Consider the following 27,099-nt stretch of genomic DNA (forward strand, 5'->3'; position numbering starts at 1 on the left):
TGGGATGATAGCTGTGGGGGGCAGCACGGAGGGTCTGGGATGACAGCTGTGGGGGCTGCACGGAGGGTCTGGGATGACAGCTGTGGGGGCTGCACGGAGGGTCTGGGATGACAGCTGTGGGGGCTGCACGGAGGGTCTGGGATGACAGCTGTGGGGGCTGCACGGAGGGTCTGGGATGACAGCTGTGGGGGCTGCACGGAGGGTCTGGGATGATAGCTGTGGGGGGCAGCACGGAGGGTCTGGGATGATAGCTGTGGGGGCTGCACGGAGGGTCTGGGATGATAGCTGTGGGGGCTGCACGGAGGGTCTGGGATGACAGCTGTGGGGGCTGCACGGAGGGTCTGGGATGACAGCTGTGGGGGCTGCACGGAGGGTCTGGGATGACAGCTGTGGGGGCTGCACGGAGGGTCTGGGATGACAGCTGTGGGGGCTGCACGGAGGGTCTGGGATGATAGCTGTGGGGGGCAGCACGGAGGGTCTGGGATGACAGCTGTGGGGGCTGCACGGAGGGTCTGGGATGACAGCTGTGGGGGCTGCACGGAGGGTCTGGGATGACAGCTGTGGGGGCTGCACGGAGGGTCTGGGATGACAGCTGTGGGGGCTGCACGGAGGGTCTGGGATGACAGCTGTGGGGGCTGCACGGAGGGTCTGGGATGATAGCTGTGGGGGGCAGCACGGAGGGTCTGGGATGATAGCTGTGGGGGGCTGCACGGAGGGTCTGGGATGACAGCTGTGGGGGGCTGCACGGAGGGTCTGGGATGACAGCTGTGGGGGGGCTGCACGGAGGGTCTGGAATGATAGCTGTGGGGGCTGCACGGAGGGTCTGGGATGATAGCTGTGGGGGCTGCACGGAGGGTCTGGGATGACTGCTGTGGGGGGTTGCACGGAGGGTCTGGGTTGATAGCTGTGGGGGGCTGCACGGAGGGTCTGGGATGATAGCTGTAGGGGCTGCACGGAGGGTCTGGGGTGATAGCTGTGGGGGGCTGCACGGAGGGTCTGGGATGATAGCTGTGGGGGGCTGCACGGAGGGTCTGGGATGACTGCTGTGGGGGGTTGCACGGAGGGTCTGGGTTGATAGCTGTAGGGGCTGCACGGAGGATCTGGGATGATAGCTGTAGGGGCTGCACAGAGGGTCTGGGGTGATAGCTGTGGGGGGCTGCACGGAGGGTCTGGGATGATAGCTGTGGGGGCTGCACGGAGGGTCTGGGATGATAGCTGTGGGGGCTGCACGGAGGGTCAGGGATGACAGCTGTGGGGGCTGCACGGAGGGTCTGGGATGACAGCTGTGGGGGGCTGCACGGGGGTCTGGGATGATAGCTGTGGGGGATGGCACGGTGGGTCTGGGGTGATAGCTGTGGGGGGCTGCACGGAGAGTCTGGGATGATAGCTGTGGGGGCTGCACGGAGGGTCTGGGATGATAGCTGTGGGGGGCTGCACGGAGGGTCTGGGATGACTTCTGTGGGGGGCTGCACGGAGGGTCTGGGATGACAGCTGTGGGGGGCTGCACGGAGGGTCTGGGATGATAGCTGTGGGGGGCTGCACGGAGGGTCTGGGATGATAGCTGTGGGGGGCAGCACGGAGGGTCTGGGATGATAGCTGTGGGGGGCTGCACGGAGGGTCTGGGATGATAGCTGTGGGGGGCTGCACGGAGGGTCTGGGATGATAGCTGTGGGGGGGCTGCACGGAGGGTCTGGGATGATAGCTGTGGGGGGCAGCACGGACGGTCTGGGATGATAGCTGTGGGGGGCTGCCAGGAGGGTCTGGGATGATAGCTGTGGGGGGCAGCACGGACGGTCTGGGATGATAGCTGTGGGGGGCTGCCAGGAGGGTCTGGGATGATAGCTGTGGGGGGCTGCACGGAGGGTCTGGGATGATAGCTGTGGGGGGCTGCACGGAGGTTCTGGGATGATGGCTGTGGGGGGCAGCACGGAGGGTCTGGGATGATAGCTGTGGGGAGCTGTGCGGGGGTCTGGGATAATAGCTGTGGGGGGTGGCACGGAGGGTCTGGGATGATAGCTGTGGGGGGCTGTGCGGGGGTCTGGGATGACAGCTGTGGGGGGTTGCTGCAAGGAGGGTCTGGGATGACTGCTGTGGAGGACGGCATGGAGGGTTTGGGATGATAGCTGTGGGGGCTGCGCGGGGGGTCTGGGATGACAGCTGTGGGGGGCTACACGGAGGGTCTGGGATGACTATTGTGGAGGACGGCACGGAGGGTCTGGGATGACAGCTGTGAGGTGCTGCACGGGGAGTCTGGGATGATAGCTATGGGGGCTGCACGGATGGTCTGGGACGATAGCTGTGGGGGGCTGCACGGAGGGTCTGGGACGATATTTGTGAGGGGCTTCATAGAGGGATTGGGACGATAGCTGTGGGGGGCAGCACGAACGGTCTGGGACGACAGCTGTGGGGGGGCTGCACGGAGGGTCTGGGACGACAGCTGTGGGGAGCTGCCCGGAGGGACTGGGAAGACAGCTGTGTAGGACGGCACGGAGGGTCTGGGATGACAGCTGTGGGGGGCTGCACAGAGGGTCTGGGATGATAGCTGTGGGTGGTGGCACGGAGGGTCTGGGATGATAGCTGTGGACGGCTGTGCGGGGGTCTGGGATGACAGCTGTGGGGGGTTGCTGCAAGGAGGGTCTGGGATGACTGCTGTGGAGGATGGCACGGAGGGGTTGGGATGATAGCTGTGGGGGCTGCGCGGGGGGTTTGGGATGACAGCTGTGGGGGGCTACACGGAGGGTCTGGGATGACTATTGTGGAGGACGGCACGGAGGGTCTGGGGTGACAGCTGTGGGGGGTTGCACGGAGGGTCTGGGGTGATAGCTGTGGGGGGGCTGCATGGAGGGTCTGGGATGATGGCTGTAGGGGCTGCACGGAGGGCCTGGGTTGATAGCTGTGGGGGGTGGCACGGAGGGTCTGGGATGACAGCTGTGGGGGGTGGCACGGAGGGTCTGGGATGACAGCTGTGGGGGGTGGCACGGAGGGTCTGGGATGACAGCTGTGGGGGGTGGCACGGAGGGTCTGGGATGATTGCTGTGTGGGCGGCACGTAGGGTCTGGGATGACAGCTGTGGGGGGTGGCACGGAGGGTCTGGGATGATAGCTGTGGGGGGCTGCACGGAGGGTCTGGGATGACAGCTGTGGGGGGTGGCACGGAGGGTCTGGGATGATAGCTGTGGGGGCTGCACGGAGGGTCTGGGATGATAGCTGTGGGGGGTGGCACGGAGGGTCTGGGATGATAGCTGTGGGGGGTGGCACGGAGGGTCTGGGATGATAGCTGTGGGGGGCTGCACGGAGGGTCTGGGATGATAGCTGTGGGGGGTGGCACGGAGGGTCTGGGATGATAGCTGTGGGGGGTGGCACGGAGGGTCTGGGATGATAGCTGTGGGGGCTGCACGGAGGGTCTGGGATGATAGCTGTGGGGGCTGCACGGAGGGTCAGGGATGACAGCTGTGGGGGCTGCACGGAGGGTCTGGGATGACAGCTGTGGGGGGCTGCACGGGGGGTCTGGGATGATAGCTGTGGGGGGCTGCACGGGGGGTCTGGGATGATAGCTGTGGGGGATGGCACGGAGTGTCTGGGATGATAGCTGTGGGGGCTGCACGGAGGGTCTGGGATGATAGCTGTGGGGGGCTGCACGGAGGGTCAGGGATGACTTCTGTGGGGGGCTGCACGGAGGGTCTGGGATGACAGCTGTGGGGGGCTGCACGGAGGGTCTGGGATGATAGCTGTGGGGGCTGCACGGAGGGTCTGGGATGATAGCTGTGGGGGCTGCACGGAGGGTCTGGGATGACAGCTGTGGGGGGCTGCACGGAGGGTCTGGGATGATAGCTGTGGGGGGCTGCACGGAGGGTCTGGGATGATAGCTGTGGGGGGCAGCACGGAGGGTCTGGGATGATAGCTGTGGGGGGCTGCACGGAGGGTCTGGGATGATAGCTGTGGGGGGCTGCACGGAGGGTCTGGGATGATAGCTGTGGGGGGGCTGCACGGAGGGTCTGGGATGATAGCTGTGGGGGGCAGCACGGACGGTCTGGGATGATAGCTGTGGGGGGCTGCCAGGAGGGTCTGGGATGATAGCTGTGGGGGGCAGCAAGGACGGTCTGGGATGATAGCTGTGGGGGGCTGCCAGGAGGGTCTGGGATGATAGCTGTGGGGGGCTGCACGGAGGGTCTGGGATGATAGCTGTGGGGGGCTGCACGGAGGTTCTGGGATGATGGCTGTGGGGGGCAGCACGGAGGGTCTGGGATGATAGCTGTGGGGGGCTGTGCGGGGGTCTGGGATAATAGCTGTGGGGGGTGGCACGGAGGGTCTGGGATGATAGCTGTGGGGGGCTGTGCGGGGGTCTGGGATGACAGCTGTGGGGGGTTGCTGCAAGGAGGGTCTGGGATGACTGCTGTGGAGGACGGCATGGAGGGTTTGGGATGATAGCTGTGGGGGCTGCGCGGGGGGTCTGGGATGACAGCTGTGGGGGGCTACACGGAGGGTCTGGGATGACTATTGTGGAGGACGGCACGGAGGGTCTGGGATGACAGCTGTGAGGTGCTGCACGGGGAGTCTGGGATGATAGCTATGGGGGCTGCATGGATGGTCTGGGACGATAGCTGTGGGGGGCTGCACGGAGGGCCTGGGTTGATAGCTGTGGGGGGTGGCACGGAGGGTCTGGGATGACAGCTGTGGGGGGTGGCACGGAGGGTCTGGGATGACAGCTGTGGGGGGTGGCACGGAGGGTCTGGGATGACAGCTGTGGGGGGTGGCACGGAGGGTCTGGGATGATTGCTGTGTGGGCGGCACGTAGGGTCTGGGATGACAGCTGTGGGGGGTGGCACGGAGGGTCTGGGATGATAGCTGTGGGGGGCTGCACGGAGGGTCTGGGATGACAGCTGTGGGGGGTGGCACGGAGGGTCTGGGATGATAGCTGTGGGGGGTGGCACGGAGGGTCTGGGATGACAGCTGTGGGGGGCTGTGCGGGGGTCTGGGATGACAGCTGTAGGGGGTTGCTGCAAGGAGGGTCTGGGATGACTGCTGTGGAGGACGGCATGGAGGGTTTGGGATGATAGCTGTGGGGGCTGCGCGGGGGGTCTGGGATGACAGCTGTGGGGGGCTGCACGGGGGGGTCTGGGATGATAGCTGTGGGGGATGGCACGGTGGGTCTGGGGTGATAGCTGTGGGGGGCTGCACGGAGAGTCTGGGATGATAGCTGTGGGGGCTGCACGGAGGGTCTGGGATGATAGCTGTGGGGGGCTGCACGGAGGGTCAGGGATGACTTCTGTGGGGGGCTGCACGGAGGGTCTGGGATGACAGCTGTGGGGGGCTGCACGGAGGGTCTCGGATGATAGCTGTGGGGGGCTGCACGGAGGGTCTGGGATGATAGCTGTGGGGGGCAGCACGGAGGGTCTGGGATGATAGCTGTGGGGGGCTGCACGGAGGGTCTGGGATGATAGCTGTGGGGGGCTGCACGGAGGGTCTGGGATGATAGCTGTGGGGGGCAGCACGGAGGGTCTGGGATGATAGCGGTGGGGGCTGCACGGAGGGTCTGGGATGACAGCTGTGGGGGCTGCACGGAGGGTCTGGGATGATAGCTGTGGGGGCTGCACGGATGGTCTGGGATGACAGCTGTGGGGGCTGCACGGAGGGTCTGGGATGACAGCTGTGGGGGCTGCACGGAGGGTCTGGGATGATAGCTGTGGGGGGCTGCACGGAGGGTCTGGGATGATAGCTGTAGGGGGCAGCACGGAGGGCCTGGGATGATAGCTGTGGGGGGCTGCACGGAGGGCCTGGGATAGCTGTGGGGGGCTGCACGGAGGGTCTGGGATGACAGCTGTGGGGGGGCTGCACGGAGGGTCTGGAATGATAGCTGTGGGGGCTGCACGGAGGGTCTGGGATGATAGCTGTGGGGGCTGCACGGAGGGTCTGGGATGACTGCTGTGGGGGGTTGCACGGAGGGTCTGGGTTGATAGCTGTGGGGGGCTGCACGGAGGGTCTGGGATGATAGCTGTGGGGGGCTGCACGGAGGATCTGGGATGATAGCTGTAGGGGCTGCACAGAGGGTCTGGGGTGATAGCTGTGGGGGGCTGCACGGAGGGTCTGGGATGATAGCTGTGGGGGCTGCACGGAGGGTCTGGGATGATAGCTGTGGGGGCTGCACGGAGGGTCAGGGATGACAGCTGTGGGGGCTGCACGGAGGGTCTGGGATGACAGCTGTGGGGGGCTGCACGGGGGGTCTGGGATGATAGCTGTAGGGGATGGCACGGTGGGTCTGGGGTGATAGCTGTGGGGGGCTGCACGGAGAGTCTGGGATGATAGCTGTGGGGGCTGCACGGAGGGTCTGGGATGATAGCTGTGGGGGGCTGCACGGAGGGTCTGGGATGACTTCTGTGGGGGGCTGCACGGAGGGTCTGGGATGACAGCTGTGGGGGGCTGCACGGAGGGTCTGGGATGATAGCTGTGGGGGGCTGCACGTAGGGTCTGGGATGATAACTGTGGGGGGCAGCACGGAGGGTCTGGGATGATAGCTGTGGGGGGCTGCACGGAGGGTCTGGGATGATAGCTGTGGGGGGCTGCACGGAGGGTCTGGGATGATAGCTGTGGGGGGGCTGCACGGAGGGTCTGGGATGATAGCTGTGGGGGGCAGCACGGACGGTCTGGGATGATAGCTGTGGGGGGCTGCCAGGAGGGTCTGGGATGATAGCTGTGGGGGGGCAGCACGGACGGTCTGGGATGATAGCTGTGGGGGGCTGCCAGGAGGGTCTGGGATGATAGCTGTGGGGGGCTGCACGGAGGGTCTGGGATGATAGCTGTGGGGGGCTGCACGGAGGTTCTGGGATGATGGCTGTGGGGGGCAGCACGGAGGGTCTGGGATGATAGCTGTGGGGGGCTGTGCGGGGGTCTGGGATAATAGCTGTGGGGGGTGGCACGGAGGGTCTGGGATGATAGCTGTGGGGGGCTGTGCGGGGGTCTGGGATGACAGCTGTGGGGGGTTGCTGCAAGGAGGGTCTGGGATGACTGCTGTGGAGGACGGCATGGAGGGTTTGGGATGATAGCTGTGGGGGCTGCGCGGGGGGTCTGGGATGACAGCTGTGGGGGGCTACACGGAGGGTCTGGGATGACTATTGTGGAGGACGGCACGGAGGGTCTGGGATGACAGCTGTGAGGTGCTGCACGGGGAGTCTGGGATGATAGCTATGGGGGCTGCACGGATGGTCTGGGACGATAGCTGTGGGGGGCTGCACGGAGGGTCTGGGACGATATTTGTGAGGGGCTTCATAGAGGGATTGGGACGATAGCTGTGGGGGGCAGCACGGACGGTCTGGGACGACAGCTGTGGGGGGGCTGTACGGAGGGTCTGGGACGACAGCTGTGGGGAGCTGCCCGGAGGGACTGGGAAGACAGCTGTGTAGGACTGCACGTAGGGTCTGGGATGACAGCTGTGGGGGGCTGCACAGAGGGTCTGGGATGATAGCTGTGCGGGGTGGCACGGAGGGTCTGGGATGATAGCTGTGGACGGCTGTGCGGGGGTCTGGGATGACAGCTGTGGGGGGTTGCTGCAAGGAGGGTCTGGGATGATGGCTGTAGGGGCTGCACGGAGGGCCTGGGTTGATAGCTGTGGGGGGTGGCACGGAGGGTCTGGGATGACAGCTGTGGGGGGTGGCACGGAGGGTCTGGGATGACAGCTGTGGGGGGTGGCACGGAGGATCTGGGATGACAGCTGTGGGGGGTGGCACGGAGGGTCTGGGATGATTGCTGTGTGGGCGGCACGTAGGGTCTGGGATGACAGCTGTAGGGGGTGGCACGGAGGGTCTGGGATGATAGCTGTGGGGGGCTGCACGGAGGGTCTGGGATGACAGCTGTGGGGGGTGGCACGGAGGGTCTGGGATGATAGCTGTGGGGGGTGGCACGGAGGGTCTGGGATGATAGCTGTGGGGGCTGCACGGAGGGTCTGGGATGATAGCTGTGGGGGGTGGCACGGAGGGTCTGGGATGATAGCTGTGGGGGGTGGCACGGAGGGTCTGGGATGATAGCTGTGGGGGGTGGCACGGAGGGTCTGGGATGATTGCTGTGTGGGCGGCACATAGGGTCTGGGATGATAGTTTTTCTGCAGAAGCGACAATCTGCGTCTTTATTTCCGACAGTCACATGAGAACTGTCCCCACAGTCTGTCCCACAAGGCCAGTCTACCCTGGGAATGCAGAAGTGCCTGCTGGTGTTATGTTAGCGGCTGATGGGGGCAGAGTGTAGTGGAGAGCTTTTTACCCTCCATTGGGAACAGACAAACGGAACAAATGATCCCCTGCATCGGCAGCCGAGGGGCCACATTGATTATAATGGGGCCTGTTTTACAGATTGAAAAAACAAAACAAGTCCATACAAGCAGAAAGTTTTCTTTGTTTGAAAGAACCAGACTCCAGATGTCGCCATAAGGGCTGACCGCATATAGTCAGCCCAAGTGCCGTGTAACAAGACATCGGATCGCACGCAGACCAACGTTATTTTATGGAGCCGTGCAAATGTCCGATTTTTTTTTTTCGCCTGACAGAGTTTATCCAAGGAAAACATCACTGCAAGCCTGATTTGCATCCAATACTCAGATTGCACTCGGACGACATCTGAGTGCAGTCTGATTTCCACAGACTGACCGAATGAAGAACATTTTTTTTTACATGTTCTCCACATCTGAGAAAATCAGATCACACTGAGATCATACTCACATACGATCAGACTAATCACACTATGATCAATTTCCCGCTTCCATTTCCATCACTGATGTAGCGGAGAAGCGATTCAGTTTGACTGTTCCTAAAACAGAACAGATCAAGTGAACATCCGAACAGACGGACGTGTGAACAAAGCCCTACATGTGCATCTCTGTAGCTGCATGGTCAGAAATTGCAAGTTCTCAGGGTATGCTATGTTTCTACTTTTTATTCTCCTAAGATGAAATAAAGAGAAATGTTATTTCCAGTTCTAGGGCTTTCATGTGGCTGCAGAGTACAAGGGTCTTATCCCCATCTCCTAATGCGAGCGATCACAGCAGGGAGACAGAGAATATGGTGAATGTGATCACAATGCAGGTGGGTGACATCTTCCCTATTGTGCAGGCAGAAGAGAATTATGTCAGTTCTGCTTCAAAGGGGTTTTGATATGCTGTCACCTTGTCCAGGATTAGAAAAACATTGCACCTTCTAAAAATAGTGCCACCCCTATTCTCAGGCTGTGTGTGGTATTGCAGATCAGCCCTGCTAACTTCAATAGCGCTAAACTGCCATTCCACACACAACCTGCAGACAGGTGTGGCGCTGTTATAAAACAGAAACGAGCCATAACATTCTACATTCTCTTTGTATGACTAGTGTGCGATCACTATGTGCAGGTCAGGAGCCACCTAGTGGCTAGAATATAATGAAGTTCTGAAACAAGTTTCTTACTTTGTCTATATTTCATATTCTGTCCTCCTTTACTGTCAGCCACTCCTGCAGCGAGGCCATATGTACAGAACTGATCATCGGGTCCTCTGCTCCCTGCCCAGAACCATCAGTGCTGACATGGATGGCTTATAACACAGAGCAGTACCTTACCCCCAATTACTAGTGCAGAACTTCTCTAGGGCTGCCTCTATCTTCTGGAATTCTCTGCCTTCTCTATTACTCAGCCCAAACTTGAATCTGTCTGATCCCTCGAACCCGCCATATTTATGTCTACCAATGGCCACTACTGGAAGATTAATCATTGATAACTGGCCGTAGTATACCTGCTGAGACAGGGCTATAGTACAAAAGTCATCTTAGTTCCTGCTGACAGAACATGATGGACAAGCTGTGATGGGACCTCATCATAAGACAGTTCTTAAAGGGGTTATCCCACGCCGCTTGCTCACTTCCATATGGGAGGCGAATGGTGCCAATGGCTTTACCACCCTGAGACGTGTGGGCGGTCATTGGATATTGTGCATGATATACCCTTGAAATGTTTAAGAAAAACATGGCAGCTTTCCATTGGCCCTTCTGCTGAGCTTCAGCTTTTTAAAGTGATGGCAGAGTTGCAGTACCACATGTGACCTGTATACAGGCGTGGCACTGTTTAAGGAACAGAGAAGCGATAATGACATAAAACTACATTTAATAATGAAACCTTTCTTGCTCTAGTTCAGACATTGACCCTGCTGCTGCTAATCACCTAAGTCCAGATGTATGGACCTGTAGTTCCACTATTTTACCATTAGACACCCTTCCTTGTGTGGCCTCTGCTTTTGGGGGCAGTAGAGGGTTGCGGGTGGTGTTATTCTCAGTAACTGGTGTGTGTGGAGGGAGATAACGCTGAGCTGATGACGTGGTTTGGCTTGTGGACATCGCCTCTACTGTGGTGACTCCATTCTGCAAAGTCACCGTCTGCTGCTTGGTAAGACCCTTTTTACATATTCCATTCCTCCAATTTTCGGTAAGAGCTGCTTATGGGAAAATGCAGACGAGCGAAATGACTGTCATTATAGCTTTTACGGTGCTTGTCACCCATCTTTCCAAGACTCCTGAAAGGAAGATCTGCCCTACTGTAGTGATGAGAGACTAGAGGATGACTCCCTGCCTGCATGTCTGGATAGATTTACCATTCAGAACTCTGGGAAAGTAGAGCAGTGCCCCAGTGTGAGTCCTTATGGTGGCCATACCGGCTGCAACTCAGCTTTTTCTAGGAAATATATATATTTATTCTATATAATTTTTTTAAATTATTTTTTAACTGATCCAATCCTCTCTATCCTTTTGTATTCTGTAGGTGATTCCCACTGACACTGTGGATGACATACCCTGTCCTGTAATCCCTCCGCGTGTGCAGAGATAATAAGACGGCCGGTGACGTCAGCACCAGTATATAATCTCCAGTGAAGTTTTGCGGCGTCACAGTCTCTGAACCACAGAATTGACCTGAAAGTTCCTCCCCGGAGTCCAGGATGCGTGAAATCGTCCATCTGCAGATCGGTCAGTGCGGGAATCAAATAGGAGCAAAGGTGAGCGACGTCCCATGCCCAGCACCAGTGATGGGGATAGAGGGGCTCTCATCTGTACATTATACCATCATTATAGTGATGGAGGCTTTCCTGGCGACTGTGAATACGGATGTAGCAGAGCTAAGCTTGTTACGGAACTGTGTTTGTCACCGAGTAAACTCTTGCAGTTAGGATAAGCCTGTCGGTTTAAGAGCGCTCCTATATAAAACCACAAAAACACATGATATCAAACTCCACTCTGCTACATTTGGCATCTGTATGTCCATTATGCTGGCTCTTCGCTTCCTTCGGCTCAGCATATTGTGTAACTTGCACAGGAAACTTACAGAATATGTAAGTTGTGTATGGGGTCTGTAGGTCAGGAAATACTCCCTTGAATCTCCATATCTTCCTTTTTTTACCCCCCGAAATGATGATTAGTGGGCTACCCCAAGTGGAGCAGTACCCACTACAATCACATCAATGCCTCTCACCTAGACACCTACTATCTCTACTGATATGGGAGCCTTAGTTTTTGCTCCCATACACATAAGAGAGTAGTCATATCTCACAATTTGAAGATTGACAGTGTATAGGGGTCCTCCGACTCTCCAGCCCCCACACATAATGGCTGGGCAAAAAAAGATTAGGTTTGAGCTTCAGATTCTTTTCTGGTTGGGTGACTGGTTGCAGCTTACTCTGCTCTCCCCATTGAAAACTCGTCCGACGGCTAACCAAGATGATAACTGCCTGGGCCTCATCTGTGGGGGGGCGACCCTTATACATAATGGATCACTGTCAAGTCCTGCTAAAAAAGGGAGTTACATCATCTTTTCTCTGTGTATGGGGGCTTTAAAGAGTAACCGTTTTCTTAATTTTTATTTCATAAATCAGTCGTGCACATGAAACTTAGTTACTGTCTAACATAACTTATCAGAGAAATCTGCTTCTTTCTCTCCATGGTTTGCTCTTTCACTCTCAATTCACAGGTAAAATCTGTATTCAGTGAAGACAGATTTCTCCATTACTGAGATAGGAGATGGCAGTTGGTGATTATAATATTCTATGGAGGAGGGAGGAGCTAGAGGCCGATACAGACATCCTGCCACAAGTTCTCCTAAAACAAGTTACAGTTCTCCATAGAACTTCATGAGCACCAACCGTCATCTATCTCAGTAATAGAAAAGTCTATATTCACACACCTTAGCCATGAATTGAGAACTTTGAGAATGAAAGATCAGTGCAGGAGGAGAAAGAAGCTGATTCCTCTGCTAAGATATATTACAAATTTGATAATTTTCATGTGTATTATTGATTTATGAAACGAAAATTAAATGACTCCTTAAGATTATTAGTCTTCACTATGAAGAGAGATCCATTTATACACAGCTGTATAGGAACTTTGCTCCCCTGACAGTATAGCAGTATAGGGGGGAAACAGCACCTTTAGTCACATCACAACACCTGTATAAAGGGTTCAGACGCCTGTATCAGACCACTCATCTCCGCAGATTGCACAAGTGATTGGAGAGCTTCAGGCCCCATTACCTTTTGTATGTATCTTTTACTCCTCATAAGTTTAGAGGAAGTTTTAGGTTTCATTCAGCTGTGAGTGTTGTGTATCAGTACGATGGCCGATTGCACAAGGATGAAAACATAGAAAATGAAAAGTATCTAGTGGAGATGTCCAAGAGCGCCTCAGTAGTCTTCATCCGACCTCAGTCTTCTCTCTTTTGTGCATCAATTCATTGTAACTTTTTCAGTTCAGTTTGCAGTTACTGAATAGAAACCCAGTTCTGCTCACGTGATGATCGTCTCTTTACACTAAAGTAATAACACAAGGGACAGTAAGCAAAGACCTTGAAAATCAGAACATGCGATATACGGAATTACAATATACAAAATTAGCTTTATTCACCGACTGACGCTCTTAGGGTACGTGCCCACGATCAGGAATAGCAGCATTCAAAGCGCTGCGTTGTACAGCACAAGCACAGTGGATGGGATTTATAGAACTCTCATGCCCACTGTGCTTCTATTTGACGTTGCGTAGACTCGCCCACGACGCGCGTTATGGCAATTTCCACAATAGAATGTATTGGATGCAGCAAATCCACATTGTTCAGTAAACACGTAGATTTACCTGCGTGATTAGAACGCAGCGAAAATACGCTCCGTCTAAAGCGCTGTTACTTCTGGATTGTGGATCCCGACTATTTAATTGGGACCTGTGGACAATCTGTGTGCAGCCAGACTAATTGGTCCCTCTGCCTTCTGGAGAATACGTATACTATCATACATATGTCTGGTTTATGAGCCGTGACACATTTTTGTGGCAGCCACCCTTCCTCAATGAAGTAAAGTGCTAATTTAACAAAGCTTAAAATATATTTTTTTGGATAGGAAAGTGTCACCACCATCTATAGTAAGCGGTCATCCTCAGAAGACTATGAGGCAGCAGTGTATCTGTAGGTGGTAGGTCCACGCTCCATAGGAATAGCATATGGTGGAGGTTTGGAGACAGTGTTCGATGTATGGAATCCTGCACTGTTGGGAGCGTGAAGCTTTTCTGTAAGTCGGTAAAGTGCAAACGAGGGAATGACGGGGCCTGGCAGGGCTGGTAGCGGAGGGTGTGCCCCACGCTATGGGGGAGACTGATAAGAGGACATGGGCAGGTCTGCTGAATGGAGATGAAGATAGCAGTCTTCCACTACTGCAATGTTCTTCTTTCCTGAGCTGTCAGAAAACCGCAGCCTCAAACCCAAAGGCGCCAAGCACCCTTCTTAAAGGGGCTGCTCTGTAGACAAAGACAAGGTTTGGGCCATCATCCCGAAAGTGTCACTTCCACCCTACAGCCATCAGAGGAGAGGACTACAGATGAACCCTGCACTGTCCACTTGCTTATTTGCACGGCCTTGGCTCACAGCAGCCATTACTTTATTAGTTTCCAGTGTACAGAAGGTTTTCTGGGTGTTCATGAAGTGTGTGCTCGCTCTTACACCGAGCTGAGATCCATGGTGACCACCTCTGTGTTTCTCTGTAGTTCTGGGAAGTGATTAGTGATGAACACGGCATCGATAATGGAGGCAGCTACAAAGGCGACTCCGACCTGCAGCTGGAGAGGATCAGCGTCTACTTCAACGAGGCGCATTGTAAGTATCTCTTCATGAAGTACTCAGCCTTCCTTTCGTTGCCAGGGATTATTTCTGACATTGTGCTCTCTGCCTTTCCTCCATAGCCCATAAGTACGTTCCTAGAGCTGTGCTTGTGGATCTGGAGCCTGGCACCATGGACAGTCTACGCTCCAGCACTATTGGACCTCTGTTCCGTCCTGATAGTTTCATCCATGGTAATGAAGATATATACACGACACCTTATTTTATGTTTCATACTTTTAAGGTTGTACAAAGATACAAGTCGAGATTAACCTACACCCTAACATGTCGATCCAGGAGAAGATAAAACCCCATGAGTCAGATGGCAATTGCCCTTTATTACCCACATTAGGGGGTAAATTCATTCCCGACTCCACTTATGGCAATGAGGCTAGTTCTCTGGATCAACGTCCCATTACAGAATATAGTACCCATAACATATATTTATCAAGAAGGGCCCTACCTGAATATGTGAATGATGGAAATAGAAAAGAATACATGACTGTAGACCGGATCCGTTTACTTAGGGTCCAAAGGTGGAGGTCCAAGCTGAACGCAGTGTCACCCTATTGATGTCTTGCAAACTTTGTAGAATTAGTTACATATTAGTTACAGGATTTTGTATTTTCCTAGTGAAAAAAAACGAATCTCTATATTAATACAGACCCAAGACCAGGCAAAAAATAGGCAAATAGTCACTGCTCCTGACTCTACTTCACTTCCAAGTACCACTACACACAATGCCAGCATCAGGCCCCGGCAGAAGTCCAGCCCCTGATGTCACACTCACTGTCCAAAGATGCATTTGAGAAGACACTGTCCTCCTGCAAAGCATCTATGATGGCAGGTCTGCACATTCGGCATCCCTGTCCTGGATACAGATCACAGTCTGCCAGCTTAGGACTGATGCTGTAGACATTTATACAATGTAATTTGTACACTGTATAGACCAGGAGTGCACACCTTACAGCTAGTGATGAGCAAAGTTGCTCGGATAAGATGTTATCTGAGCATGCCTGTATGCCAATTGAGTAACTTCGGTGTGGTAAAAAAATATGTTTGAGTCCCTGCGGCTGTCCGACAACTGCAACACCTGTAGGGATTGCTGGTTTGTTAGGTCATCCCTGCATGTGTTGCGGCTGTTCAACAGCCGCGGGGACTCGAACATATTTTTTGAGCTCGCCAAAATCACTGTGTCATACTTCACCCATGGTATAACATAATGCATGTTTCCAAAGTTCTCCATTAAATAGGTATCCCTGCCTCATATATTTGAGATAGCCGAAGGATCTCCATAGATTGGGGTCTGCTAGACCAATGTGATGCACTTTAGAGAGATGATGTAAAAATGTTACAATGTCTCACTCTCTCCATTGTCATTATTGGGAGTGTGTGTCCATAAGGCTGGATACACAGATCCGGCTTTCACTGTCTGATTATTGACCATGAAGTCCAGACTAAACGCTGGTCTCCTAACCTGAACTCAGCAGCCTCATAAGTATATAGGAGGCTGAGAAATTTGTACTTGGACATTATGGTCTAGTCCAGTGTTTCCCAAACTCCAGTCCTCATGGCCCCCAACTGAGCATGTTTTCCAGACCTTCTTAGTATTAGATAGGTGAGAGAACCTGTGCCAGTGTCTGATGCCTTGATAATAATTCCATCACCTGTGCAATATTAAGGAAAACCCTGAAAACATGATCTGTTGAGGGCCCTCAGGACTGTAGTTTGGGAATCAGTAGTCTAGACCAATGTTGCCAAACGCCAGTCCTCCAACAGATCATATTTTCAGGATTTCCTTAGTATTGCTCAGTTTCTGATGTCTTGAGGATAATTCCATCACCTGTGCAATACTGAGGAAATCCTGAAAATATGATCTATTGGAGGACTGGCGTTTTGGAAACACTGGTCTAGACTATGGTGACAGAGGTCCTTGAGCTGTTATTATATGGAATTGATAAACATTCATGTTTTAATTAACAGGTAACTCTGGAGCTGGCAACAATTGGGCAAAAGGCCACTACACCGAGGGAGCAGAGCTGATTGAATCTGTAATGGATATAGCAAGAAAAGAGAGCGAAGGCTGCGATTGTCTTCAAGGATTTCAGCTGGTGCACTCTCTTGGAGGAGGAACCGGATCTGGAATGGGGACGCTCCTTATTAACAAGGTTCGTGAAGAGTACCCAGATAGGATTATGAACACTTTCAGCATTATGCCCTCCCCCAAGGTCTCAGATACAGTAGTGGAGCCTTACAATGCCATCTTGTCCATCCACCAACTGATTGAGAACACAGATGAGACCTTCTGCATTGACAACGAAGCCTTGTACGATATCTGCTTCCGCACACTGAAGATGTCCAACCCAACATATGGTGACCTTAACCATCTGGTGTCCATGACAATGAGTGGAGTGACTACTTCTCTGCGATTCCCTGGTCAGCTTAATGCTGATCTCAGAAAGTTAGCAGTCAACATGGTGCCTTTCCCTCGTCTTCATTTCTTCATGACTGGTTTTGCTCCTCTAACATCCCGCAGAAGCCAACAATATAAAGCTCTGACAGTGCCTGAGCTAACCCAACAGATGTTTGACTCCAGGACCATGATGACTGCCTGTGACCCACACCATGGTCGCTACCTAACAGTGGCCGGAATCTTCCGTGGTCTAATGTCCACCAAAGAAGTGGATGAACAGATGTTGGCCGTGCAATCCAAGAACAGTGCCTACTTTGTGGAGTGGATTCCCAACAACGTCAAGGTTGCAGTGTGCGACATCCCACCCCGTGGTCTCAAGTTGGCTTCTACCTTCATTGGAAACAACACAGCGATCCAGGAAATCTTCAGACGGATTGCTGAACAGTTCTCAGCCATGTACCGAAGGAAAGCATTCCTCCACTGGTACACAGGAGAAGGCATGGATGAGATGGAGTTTACCGAGGCAGAGTGTAACACTCATGACTTGATTGCAGAATACCAGCAGTACCAGGAGGCCACAGCCGAAATGGAGGACTATTTTGAAGATGAGGTTGAAGAGACAGAAGTAGTGCAAATAACAGAGACAGTACAAAAGGTTTACATGTAGAAGACCTTTAAAATTTGGTGATGAACTCTCAGTACCACTTGTACTGCAATAACTTGGGTCTCATTTAAATGGTCATAATGCAGCTGCAAGTCCTGGCATAATCACAGGACTATTGAATGATTAACAGTATTACAGACCCCAGTGATCTCAGTATGGGACATGACTTGCATGTGTATGACCGAGGCCTACGTCTAAGGCCTTGTTCAGACAGCCTTTTTTTTCCTCGTATGTATATTAAAAAAAGACTGATTTTTCATCTGTGTGCAGGAACAAATTTTTATCAGGGTTTTATCACATTTGTTTGGCTATAACAAAATTATGTTCCCCCCCCAGACACGTGAGCAGTCCCGTAGACTTGAATAAGTACATGTTCTGTGAAAATCATGGATGTTTGAATGAGGCCTGTAGGCTTTGTGGAAATTGGATTTTACAAGGTCTAGACCATGATATATTGCTCGCCCTGTATATTATTTTCTGTATATAGATAAGATCTGGGATAGGTATTTTACATCTGTATTTTTAAACCCAAACCAGGAGTGGAACAGTCAGAAGTATAATAGAAACCCATCACCACTTGTGCTTTTTACACCCACTCCTCGTTTTGGCTTACAAATACTGATGTAAAATACTGAATGTGTGAACATGGCCTAAAGGTGATTTTCAGAGATGCTTTTCAAAATGACTTGCCGTTTTCAAATATTGCATGTGTAACAAGCCCAGGCTTTGTTAGGCTACTTTCATCTCTTTATAGGAAATCAGTCACCAGGTTTTTGCCATGTAATCTGAGAACAGCATGATGTAGGAACAAAGACGCTGATTTCAGTGATGTATCACTTACGGGGACGCGTTCTGTACTTTTGATAAAATCCCTGTTTTCCCTGCTGCAGATCTTGCAGTTCTCTGAATGCTGAGCTCTGTATAACCCCACCCACACCACTGATTGGCAGCTTTCTGTGCACAGGCAGAAAAACGTCAATTAGTGGCGATTGTGGTGTTACACAGTGCAGAAGGACTAAATGACAAGACCACTGGTGATAATCTCCTGCTAATAAAACACTGATCTTATTGAAGCCACAAGTCGTCCAGTAAGTAACACAGCGCTGGTAACAGGGTCTCTGCTCCTACATTATGCTGCTCTCAGATAACATAGCAGATATCTGCTGCCAGATTCCCTTTATCCAATGGAAGCCATAATACTGTGCTGGGTCTGTCATACAGCAGATCACGAGTCTGGTTTTGATAGAGTGGATGGGTGGCTGCACATGGTGCTATTCCTTCTATCAAAGCTTAGAAATGATTATAGTGATATTGCTATTGTGCATATGCAAGGGGGCCAACATTTCTTTCCCATTTCCAACCCGAGAGCAAAGTTTACACTGACACTTCATATGCTGAGGCCTCCACAACCTACTGCTATTTACTGCTGACTTTCAGATTTATGTTCTTAAAAGCTACCCGACTGTAAGAGGTCCGTTTCCTTTATGGCTTTGCTTGTATTTGTCTTCTTAGTGCCCAATAAAGGAACAAAATCATGTCTTGAGTAAAGTTAAGTTGCTATACAAAAGGTCCCATGGTGTAGATGAAAATTGTAAAGACAGGAGCAGCTCTTGTTGTTCTGCACGCGCCTTCGACAGGTAAGGAACATACAGCCTGTGTCTCACACAATAGGGCCTAGAAAGATCCGCTGTAGGTTAGCCGACCATCTGATGCCTCGGATTTGGTTAGACATGTAACCAGATAATCAATAAGTTATCACTTCACTCTGTGATCCATTTTCCATACGTCACGATACACACAGCCCTTTCCTCCTCTGTACTATTACAAGAAGTATAGACATATGGGTTCATCATGAGACAGAATCACCCACACCTATCATCTGCTATACTTCCCTTTTTCAGATTACAGATGAGACAACTGTACATAAGGCTGTTAAAAAAAAAAAAAAAAAAAATCCACGTGCTTTATATCCAGAGACTTCTTGTAAAAGCCAGAACAGACCCATCGATATCAGCGTTGAAAGTCTACTGTATAGATGTCTATGACATGCTGGGGGAGAGTGACAGCTATAAAGCAGGGAAGGAAGCACGGTTCCCAGCGATAACACAAAAGGAAAGAAAGGGAAAAAAAAAAAAGTTGGCTTCACACTGATATCAACGCAAGTGTCACATCCTTTCAGTTACACTCCACATGTGCAGTGTGATGGTCCTACCAGCAGGGGGAGCCAGGAGATCTATCACCCATAAGTGAAGAAAACACCTTTTTAACCAAAATATTTTATATAAATAAAAAGGCTGTAAATGAAGGATGAAGCCATGTCCTCCAGGTACAGCACCACACCTGACCATGGGGTTTTACACTAGAGTTGCACTGACTAAAGCAGACATCCATGGAGGGGGGGGGGGCGCTGTTCCTTAAGGAACCCTCGTCTTCTAATCCCCCTACAACATTAGGCAATTTTGCTTGTTATCTTGTCCCAATAGCTGTCCTGTAACGATGCCACACTTGTCATACTGCTCACCATTACGAGACTCACATGTACAGATCGGTCTATCAGTATGATAGGCCATTTTTTTTTTTTTTTTTATTATTTTGCAGTCACTGGCAGTTATCAGCAGGGAGGCAGCTGTGTTTCCCCCACATATGCTAAAATAAATGGAAGAAGGCCAAGAAGGGGGTTCTAAGTGTCTCTTAGCAACAAATGTGTGAATAATGAACGGCACATGGATGGCGTCCATATACTGTCAGTCATTCAGCCCAAAAAGCCCACCACAGTGGTACAAGTGTACAATATTTTCATACATGCCATCAGTACATGCGATCCATAGCCACAGACTAGAATACGTGTGTGCAGGCCATGCAAAACAGACAGCATGGACATCTGAATAAGGCCTAACAGATTTCCATTTTGTCAAGGAGGGTTTTTTCACGCCCTAATCTTTGTAGCGTGGGCATTGTGCAAGTCATGTTGATCCCCCATAGTATCACAGGGGAGCAGCTTTACAGTGCAAGAATACCAGTAACCCTCATCTCAGCAATATGGAAGGATTGAGGGGGTACTTTACTATTTGTTGAAGGAGTGGAAAGACAGGAAACATTTACAAATAATAAATCCTAATTTATTCATTCACTCATTTAGTCAGTGTACTCCAGGACAGGAACAGCGACATGTTCAGACGGGAGGCGGCTCTGAGGGAATCTTCTTGTTCCAAGATTGATGGAGAGAATCTGAAAAGACAAAGTAGCCGTTACTGCACAGTGAAGAATGGAATGGTGTAAGCCCACCACAAAGATGCTCAGTGCAGGGACAGGGGTCCCCCCATTTATGATGCCTCTTCACAAACCAGAACAGAGGTTTCTGTGTAGATCTGGTGGACTCAAAATATCCTTGTATTACATGGATGACTAGTCATATGAATGGCTGCTGCAAAGGAAACGCCTGCCTGAACGTGCCTTACTTTGGTAGAAATCAAGAGTGGGACGCAAGGCAACGAAAAGACTGTGATGGAACAAAACCACTGTCATTCATCAGTATGGCTGCCACATAACATCACATTTTCTCTACAGTGTCTTCCTGCAAGATCAGGGGCATTATGAGAGGAGTCGACACTACATCACAAACCCTTTTCCTGGGAAATACACATCTCATAGGTCACTCAAGTGTAGCGGCATAGTCAGGGATGTATGAGAAGTCCAGAAAAGATAGTAATGGCCATAAGTCAGCCTGGATTGCAGCTACAACAATCAGTTTCAGTTTGTTTTAATGGAGACGAAGCCTAAAAAAGGTATTGAAGAGGTTGTCCTACGAACAAAGTACATTTTAATCAACAGATTTTGGAATTAAAAGTTCCATAATTGGAGGTGCTAAAAAAGTAATATTTCTGTGCTGAGAATCTTATAAATGTGCCCCTGCTGTGTACTGTGTAATGGCTGTGCGTTACCATACAGGGACATAGTCTGATCACACCACAGCTCCTGGGCAGAGGAGGAAGGAAAAGAGAATACAGACAAGACAACAATGGAGTCTACTATGTCTGGGTACCCGCCTCCAGTAGGCATACACGCTCGAAAACGATGCACAGACACCATTAAAGCCTATGGCTCCATCGGCGCATACGTCCGAATCCAGTTTTGCAGGGGTGGGTTTGGACGTGAGGGGCCATCATGTGCAACAAGCCTACATGCTGACTGTATCTGTGGAGAGGACAGGTGGATCACAGGGTTTTTTTCTGCATTTCACTAGTAGTTGCCGTGGATCTGTGGACATGCGGCTCCCAGCCATGTTGGACACCACCATACATCTGCCCTATATTTACTGGGGACACATTTCCTGCAGGGCACTGCCCCTGTAATTAGGGCAGCCATCGTCCTGACAGTAACGGCATGTACAAGCACTCACCCCATTCACTCTTTCTTCGGTTTGATGAGCTTCACATTGGCGACTGCCAACTTGTCAGCCTCCACTTTGAATTGTGGTTTCAGAGCCGCTCTCACTGCCCTGGCGCAGATATGAGAGTAGCGGATGTAGCTGTGAAGAGATGGAGAAGCAGTAAGTCCAGACCCAAGTCAAGGGAATGTACCTAAACCGCAAGTCATGATGAGAATGAAAGGTCCCCTCCAAAAATCCTCTCTCTTGAGGTGTATGGGGAAGGCGGCAGCTGGGAATCAGCGGATGTCAATAGACTCCCACCCCTGACAGGCGAGAGTCCTGTGGATACACCACGAATGTCCAGGGATAAAGCTAGGAATACACATAAGACAATCGCACCATGTCCTGGCATCAGGTGTTTGACTTCCCTGCAGCGCCCCCTTCTGGAGAATAGTATTACCCATGCCACATAAAAAAAAAAAAAAAACACATTATTGAAGAAAGCCAATCAGATCCAAGCATTCATTCTCCGGCATGAACACAAAATGACAGCTGGGCTCTGGTTACTACAGGTAATGGCGGCTGCACCAGTTATAAGACAACCAAGACATCTATGCATTACATGGAGACATTCAGGGTGGACAAAATGCTGAATATTAACCCCCATGATTAATAAAAAAGATACACATTGCAATCCTATTCCCATAAAAGCAATTTTTTTTAAATAGTAGGTAGCAGAGGTATCTGGGGTGCAGCCCCATGGTCATGTTATATAGGTAGCAAAGCTGCAGGACAGAGCAACAGCGCTGTGGGGGGCTGGGGGTGGCTATTTTCAGCTTCACATCAATACATAGTATGGCTCCGGATAGGTTTCCATATGTCCTGTGAAGCCTGATGGAACACAAGTCACATGACACAGCGTTCCTCTACTGAAAACTGGTGCAGTATAGCGCAGCACAACCCTATCATACTTGAAAGGGAATCTGTCACCAGGTTTTTGCCACCTAATCTGAGAGCAGCATAAAGTAGTAGCAGAGACCCTGGTTCCAGAGATGTGTCACTTATTGTGCTGCTTAAGCTGGAGTCACACATAGCGACTTATCAGCGATACCGACACCGATATCAAGGTGTCAGGATCGCTGGCAAGTCGCTATGTGATCGCTGGTGAGCTGTCACACAGACAGCTTCACCAGCGATTAGCACAGCGATGCCGAGCGCCCGGCATCGCTTGCCATCCCTGTAAAAAATAGAATTAAAATAAAAAATATTGTTATTCTTTCCTTCCGACGTCCCGCGCAGCCATCCTGCCTCTCTCCACGCTCCGGTCCCAGTAATCCTTTGCGAGAATGACCGCGAGAGTCACGGTCTCGTGGGAGCGCGAAGTCTCGTGGTCATTCGTGCAAAGGATCACTGGGGCCGGAGCGTGGAGAGAGGAATGCTGCGCGGGGACGCCGGAAGGTGAGAATAACAATATTTTTTATTTTAATTCTATTTTTTACAGCTGATCGCTGGTCTCCCGCCTGTCACAGGCAGCGATGCGTGCTGGCCAGCGGGAGACCAGCGACCAAAGAAATGTCCAGAGGTTTCTTACAGCGATCAGCGATACCGGCCGCTCGCTGATCGCTGTCACACACAGCGATCTCGCTGGTGAGATCGCTGTTGCGTCACAAAAGTTGTGACTCAGCAGCGATATCGCTAGCGAGATTGCTATGTGTGACTCCCGCTTTAGTGTAGTTTTAATAAAATCACTGTTATCAGCACAGATTATCACTGGAGGACTAACAAACCTTAAGCCATGTAATCCTTCATAGTCATGGGCTCTGTATAACCCACCCCAGCCTCTGATTGGCAGCTTACTGCCTATGCACAGGGTACACAGATAGCTGCCAATCAGTGGTGTGGGCGGAGTTCTACAGGGCTGAGCATTCAGAGAACTGAGAATCTGTTTTATCTGCTGAATATCTGTCAAAATATCAGCAAGCAGCCAAGAAACTAACATCACTGGAATCCAGGTCTCTTTTGCTGATACCAGAAAGGGAAGCAAAAACGTGGTGATAGATTCCCTTTAAAGGGAGTCTTTAATATTGATTTATGGTATGACGATCAATAAAGTAAATACAAGTATAAATATATTTTTCCATCTGTTTATGACTGATCATTTTATTTCGATTGAAACATATATTTCACTTATGAATCTTAAAGAAGTGCTAGATTGCATGATTGATTTTTCTACACTCAGTTTAGGTGGTCCGAAACCCAATCTGAATTTCACCCTAAATGTCTGTCATCACTTTTATAATATTTTTCGCTCTCTCTCTACTCTGACGATTCATTTGATTATCCCCAGCGCATGCCCAGGATAGCGTGCACAGAAGCAGCTACTTTGTTCACCCTGAAATGAAGCGTGAAATGAACAGGGAGCGGGCTAGGCTAAGGAGTATGCACCACATTATAATAATCTTTATTTTTATATAGCGCTAACATATTCCGCAGCGCTTTACAGTTTGCACACATTTCATCACTGTCCCCGATGAGGCTCACAATCTAAATTCCCTATCAGTATATCTTTGGAGTGTGGGAGGAAACCGGAGAACCCGGAGGAAACCCACGCAAACACAGGGAGAACATACAAACTCCTTGCAGATGTTGTCCTTGGTGGGATTCGAACCCAGGACCCCAGCGCTGCAGTGCTAACCACTGAGCCTCCATGCTGCCCATGTCATGCGATATTCCTTTGAAAGAGGAATGCACAGTGACCGTGCCCTCCCTCGTATGGTCAAATGAAGGCTTCAGGTGCAGGTAATGACAAGCCGCACCGACGCTAGGCCTCCGCCATTCCACAGCGCCACTCAGCCCGCGCCCTTACCTGAGGCCTGCCTGTCTCCAGTATGCCACCATGATGCCAGCCACACAACACCCGTCCACTGACAGAAACAGCGCAGCCAGAAGGTCAGAGGGAGAATGCGACAGGAAAAGGATAGTCGCACAGTCAATTACCAATCATAAAAGAGGACAAAGACCAGTCAACCAATCAGGACGTATTTCCGAGTTAGCCAATCGTGAGCAGGAGCAGGCTACAGTTAACCAATCAGAAGAGGTAATATTAGGAGGCGGTGCATCGCCCTGGTCAGCTTTTTTTTTTCTTTTTTAAAGCTTTATTGACAGCTATTTTAACTAACACTGACAAGTGGAACTAGAATCTGTCCGTCATTTTGTAATACAATATGTCCCTCAGTGCAAGCAGCAGCCACTCAGAGAGGTCCCAGTGTAGTGACTAGAGAGCATGCAGCCTGTATTGGAACACATAGCTACAGTTTCATTCTTCCCACTTATAGACAGCTGTCAGTAATGAAACTGTGTGCACTAGATTTGTTGGGTAAAACACATTAAGCATGGCTTTTGTGCAGTCCACCATATTTATGATGTTTCTGCAGAATTATCTGGGCTTTAGTACCAAATATCACACCCCATTAAACATTTTCTATTAAAGGGAGCCCATCACATTGTCCGTGTGGTCCGATGTGGGGACGGTGTGCTGAGGAGGGGGAGAAGCTGAGCAGAATTATATATATACAGTGTATATATATATATATATATATATATATGGGTCTGTAGGGAAATCATTCAGCATGTTTCCTATTTTTTTCAAAGAAATCCCTGATGTTTGTACACAGGAGTCCAGTGGGAGGTCCTACTAGCGTTTGACAGCTGTCCCTGCATGCAGTCATACAGGGACGACTGTCAGTCACTGGGTAAGACTGCCCATTGGACTCCTATACAAAAACCAGGGTTTAATGGCTAAAACACAAAGTTTACTGAAACTCTTCCCACAAACAGGAGCATCAGTCATTTAGTGGCTTATTTTCACAGGCTGATAGATTCTGGTAGGAGCAGAATGTGTCAAAGTCCTCATTCACACATCTGTGTTTAAACACATACATGAAAAAAACCGTACCGGTATCATCAGTGTTTTGGATCAGTATATGGGCCTTGTGTCCATCTTTACCATCACTATTTTTCACGGATGGATAAATAAATGACAACGCTTCTCCTATCCTTTGCAGTGTTAAATACGGAAGGCACACGGATGTTATCCGTGTGCTGTACATGTTATTCATGGACCCGTAGACGTATATTGACCCTCTTCATCCGTGCTGCCGGAAAAAAACGGACATGTCTCTATATGTTTGCATGAACACCCTGTCCATGAACAACACCGACATCTAAATAGCACCATAGATTATATTTGGTGCATGTTGTATCCGTGAAAAAATGGACACAACACGTACAGTTGTGGCCAAAAGTATTGACACCCCTGCAATTCTGTCAGATAATACTCAGTTTCTTCCTGAAAATGATTGCAAACACAAATTCTTTGTTATTATTATCTTCATTTAATTTGTCTTAAATGAAAAAACACAAAAAGAATTGTCCTAAAGCCAAATTGGATATAATTCCACACCAAACATAAAAAAGAGGGTGGACAAAAGTATTGGCACTGTTTGAAAAATCATGTGATGCTTCTCTAATTTGTGTAACTAACAGCACCTGTAACTTACCTGTGGCACCTAACAGGTGTTGGCAATAACTAAATCACACTTGCAGCCAGTTGACCTGGATTAAAGTTGACTCAACCTCTGTCCTGTGTCCTTGTGTGTACCACATTGAGCATGGAGAAAAGAAAGAAGACCAAAGAACTGTCTGAGGACTTGAGAAACCAAATTGTGAGGAAGCATGAGCAATCTCAAGGCTACAAGTCCATCTCCAAAGACCTGAATGTTCCTGTGTCTACCGTGCGCAGTGTCATCAAGAAGTTTAAAGCCCATGGCAATGTGGCTAACCTCCCTAGATGTGGACGGAAAAGAAAAATTGACAAGAGATTTCAACGCAAGATTGTGCGGATGTTGGATATAGAACCTCAACTAGCACCCAAACAAGTTCAAGCTGCCCTGCAGTCCGAGGGTACAACAGTGTCAACCCGTACTATCCGTCGGCGTCTGAATCAAAGGGGACTGTATGGTAGGAGACCCAGGAAGACCCCACTTCTTACCCCGAGACAAAAAAAAGCCAGGCTGGAGTTTGCCAAAACTTACCTGAAAAAGCCTAAAACGTTTTGGAAGAATGTTCTCTGGTCAGATGAGGCAAAAGTAGAGCTTTTTGGGCAAAGGCATCAACATAGAGTTTACAGGAGAAAAAAAGAGACATTCAAAGAAAAGAACACGGTCCCTACAGTCAAACATGGCAGAGGTTCCCTGATGTTTTGGGGTTGCTTTGCTGCCTCTGGCACTGGACTGCTTGACCGTGTGCATGGCATTATGAAGTCTGAAGACTACCAACAAATTTTGCAGCATAATGTAGGGCCCATTGTGAGAAAGTTGGGTCTCCCTCAGAGGTCATGGGTCTTGCAGCAGGACAATGACCCAAAACATACTTCAAAAAGCACTAGAAAATGGTTTGAGAGAAAGCACTGGAGACTTCTAAGATGGCCAGCAATGAGTCCAGTCTTGAATCCCATAGAACACCT

The 27,099-nt window shown here is 50.7% G+C and overlaps 2 protein-coding genes across 4 annotated transcripts; one reads left to right on the forward strand and one right to left on the reverse strand.

Moving 5' to 3' along the window:
* The first annotated feature begins 8,041 nt into the window (after window positions 1-8,041).
* Window positions 8,042-18,741, forward strand: TUBB1 (tubulin beta 1 class VI). Of its 3 annotated transcripts, none has more exons than XM_073582461.1 (5): window positions 8,042-8,897; window positions 10,764-10,995; window positions 14,018-14,126; window positions 14,213-14,323; window positions 16,113-18,741. In XM_073582461.1, exons 2-5 carry the CDS (start codon window positions 10,939-10,941, stop codon window positions 17,207-17,209), a joined length of 1,374 nt encoding a protein of 457 aa, XP_073438562.1. In that variant the 5' UTR covers window positions 8,042-8,897; window positions 10,764-10,938; the 3' UTR covers window positions 17,210-18,741. The 3 variants fall into 3 exon arrangements, with proteins under 3 accessions (XP_073438562.1, XP_073438561.1, XP_073438563.1); XM_073582460.1 differs by lacking the exon at window positions 8,042-8,897 and adding an exon at window positions 8,923-9,067; XM_073582462.1 differs by lacking the exon at window positions 8,042-8,897 and adding an exon at window positions 10,305-10,633.
* Window positions 18,742-20,303: 1,562 nt separating this feature from the next.
* On the reverse strand, window positions 20,304-24,594 carry ATP5F1E (ATP synthase F1 subunit epsilon). Its single transcript, XM_073582463.1, has 3 exons — window positions 24,442-24,594; window positions 21,606-21,734; window positions 20,304-20,434 (listed from the first exon to the last, which is right to left on the reverse strand). Exons 1-2 carry the CDS (start codon window positions 24,471-24,473, stop codon window positions 21,611-21,613), a joined length of 156 nt encoding a protein of 51 aa, XP_073438564.1. The 5' UTR covers window positions 24,474-24,594; the 3' UTR covers window positions 20,304-20,434; window positions 21,606-21,610.
* Between the last annotated feature and the right edge of the window lie 2,505 nt (window positions 24,595-27,099).

The sequence above is a fragment of the Dendrobates tinctorius genome, unplaced genomic scaffold, assembly GCF_039654945.1.
Source record: "Dendrobates tinctorius isolate UK_male_01 unplaced genomic scaffold, ASM3965494v1 ptg000071l, whole genome shotgun sequence".
Taxonomy (NCBI): Eukaryota; Metazoa; Chordata; class Amphibia; order Anura; family Dendrobatidae; genus Dendrobates; species Dendrobates tinctorius.

Excerpts from the sequence above, each read along its gene's own strand:
- ATP5F1E (XM_073582463.1), bottom strand. The coding sequence starts at position 24,473 with ATGGTGGCATACTGGAGACAGGCAGGCCTCAG. Across the intron at positions 21,735-24,441 it reads TGGAGACAGGCAGGCCTCAG|CTACATCCGCTACTCTCATA; the intron begins GTAAGGGCGCGG and ends ATCTCTTCACAG.
- TUBB1 (XM_073582461.1), top strand. The coding sequence starts at position 10,939 with ATGCGTGAAATCGTCCATCTGCAGATCGGTCAGTGCGGGAATCAAATA. Across the intron at positions 14,127-14,212 it reads CTACTTCAACGAGGCGCATT|CCCATAAGTACGTTCCTAGA; the intron begins GTAAGTATCTCT and ends TTTCCTCCATAG. Across the intron at positions 14,324-16,112 it reads TCCTGATAGTTTCATCCATG|GTAACTCTGGAGCTGGCAAC; the intron begins GTAATGAAGATA and ends TTTAATTAACAG.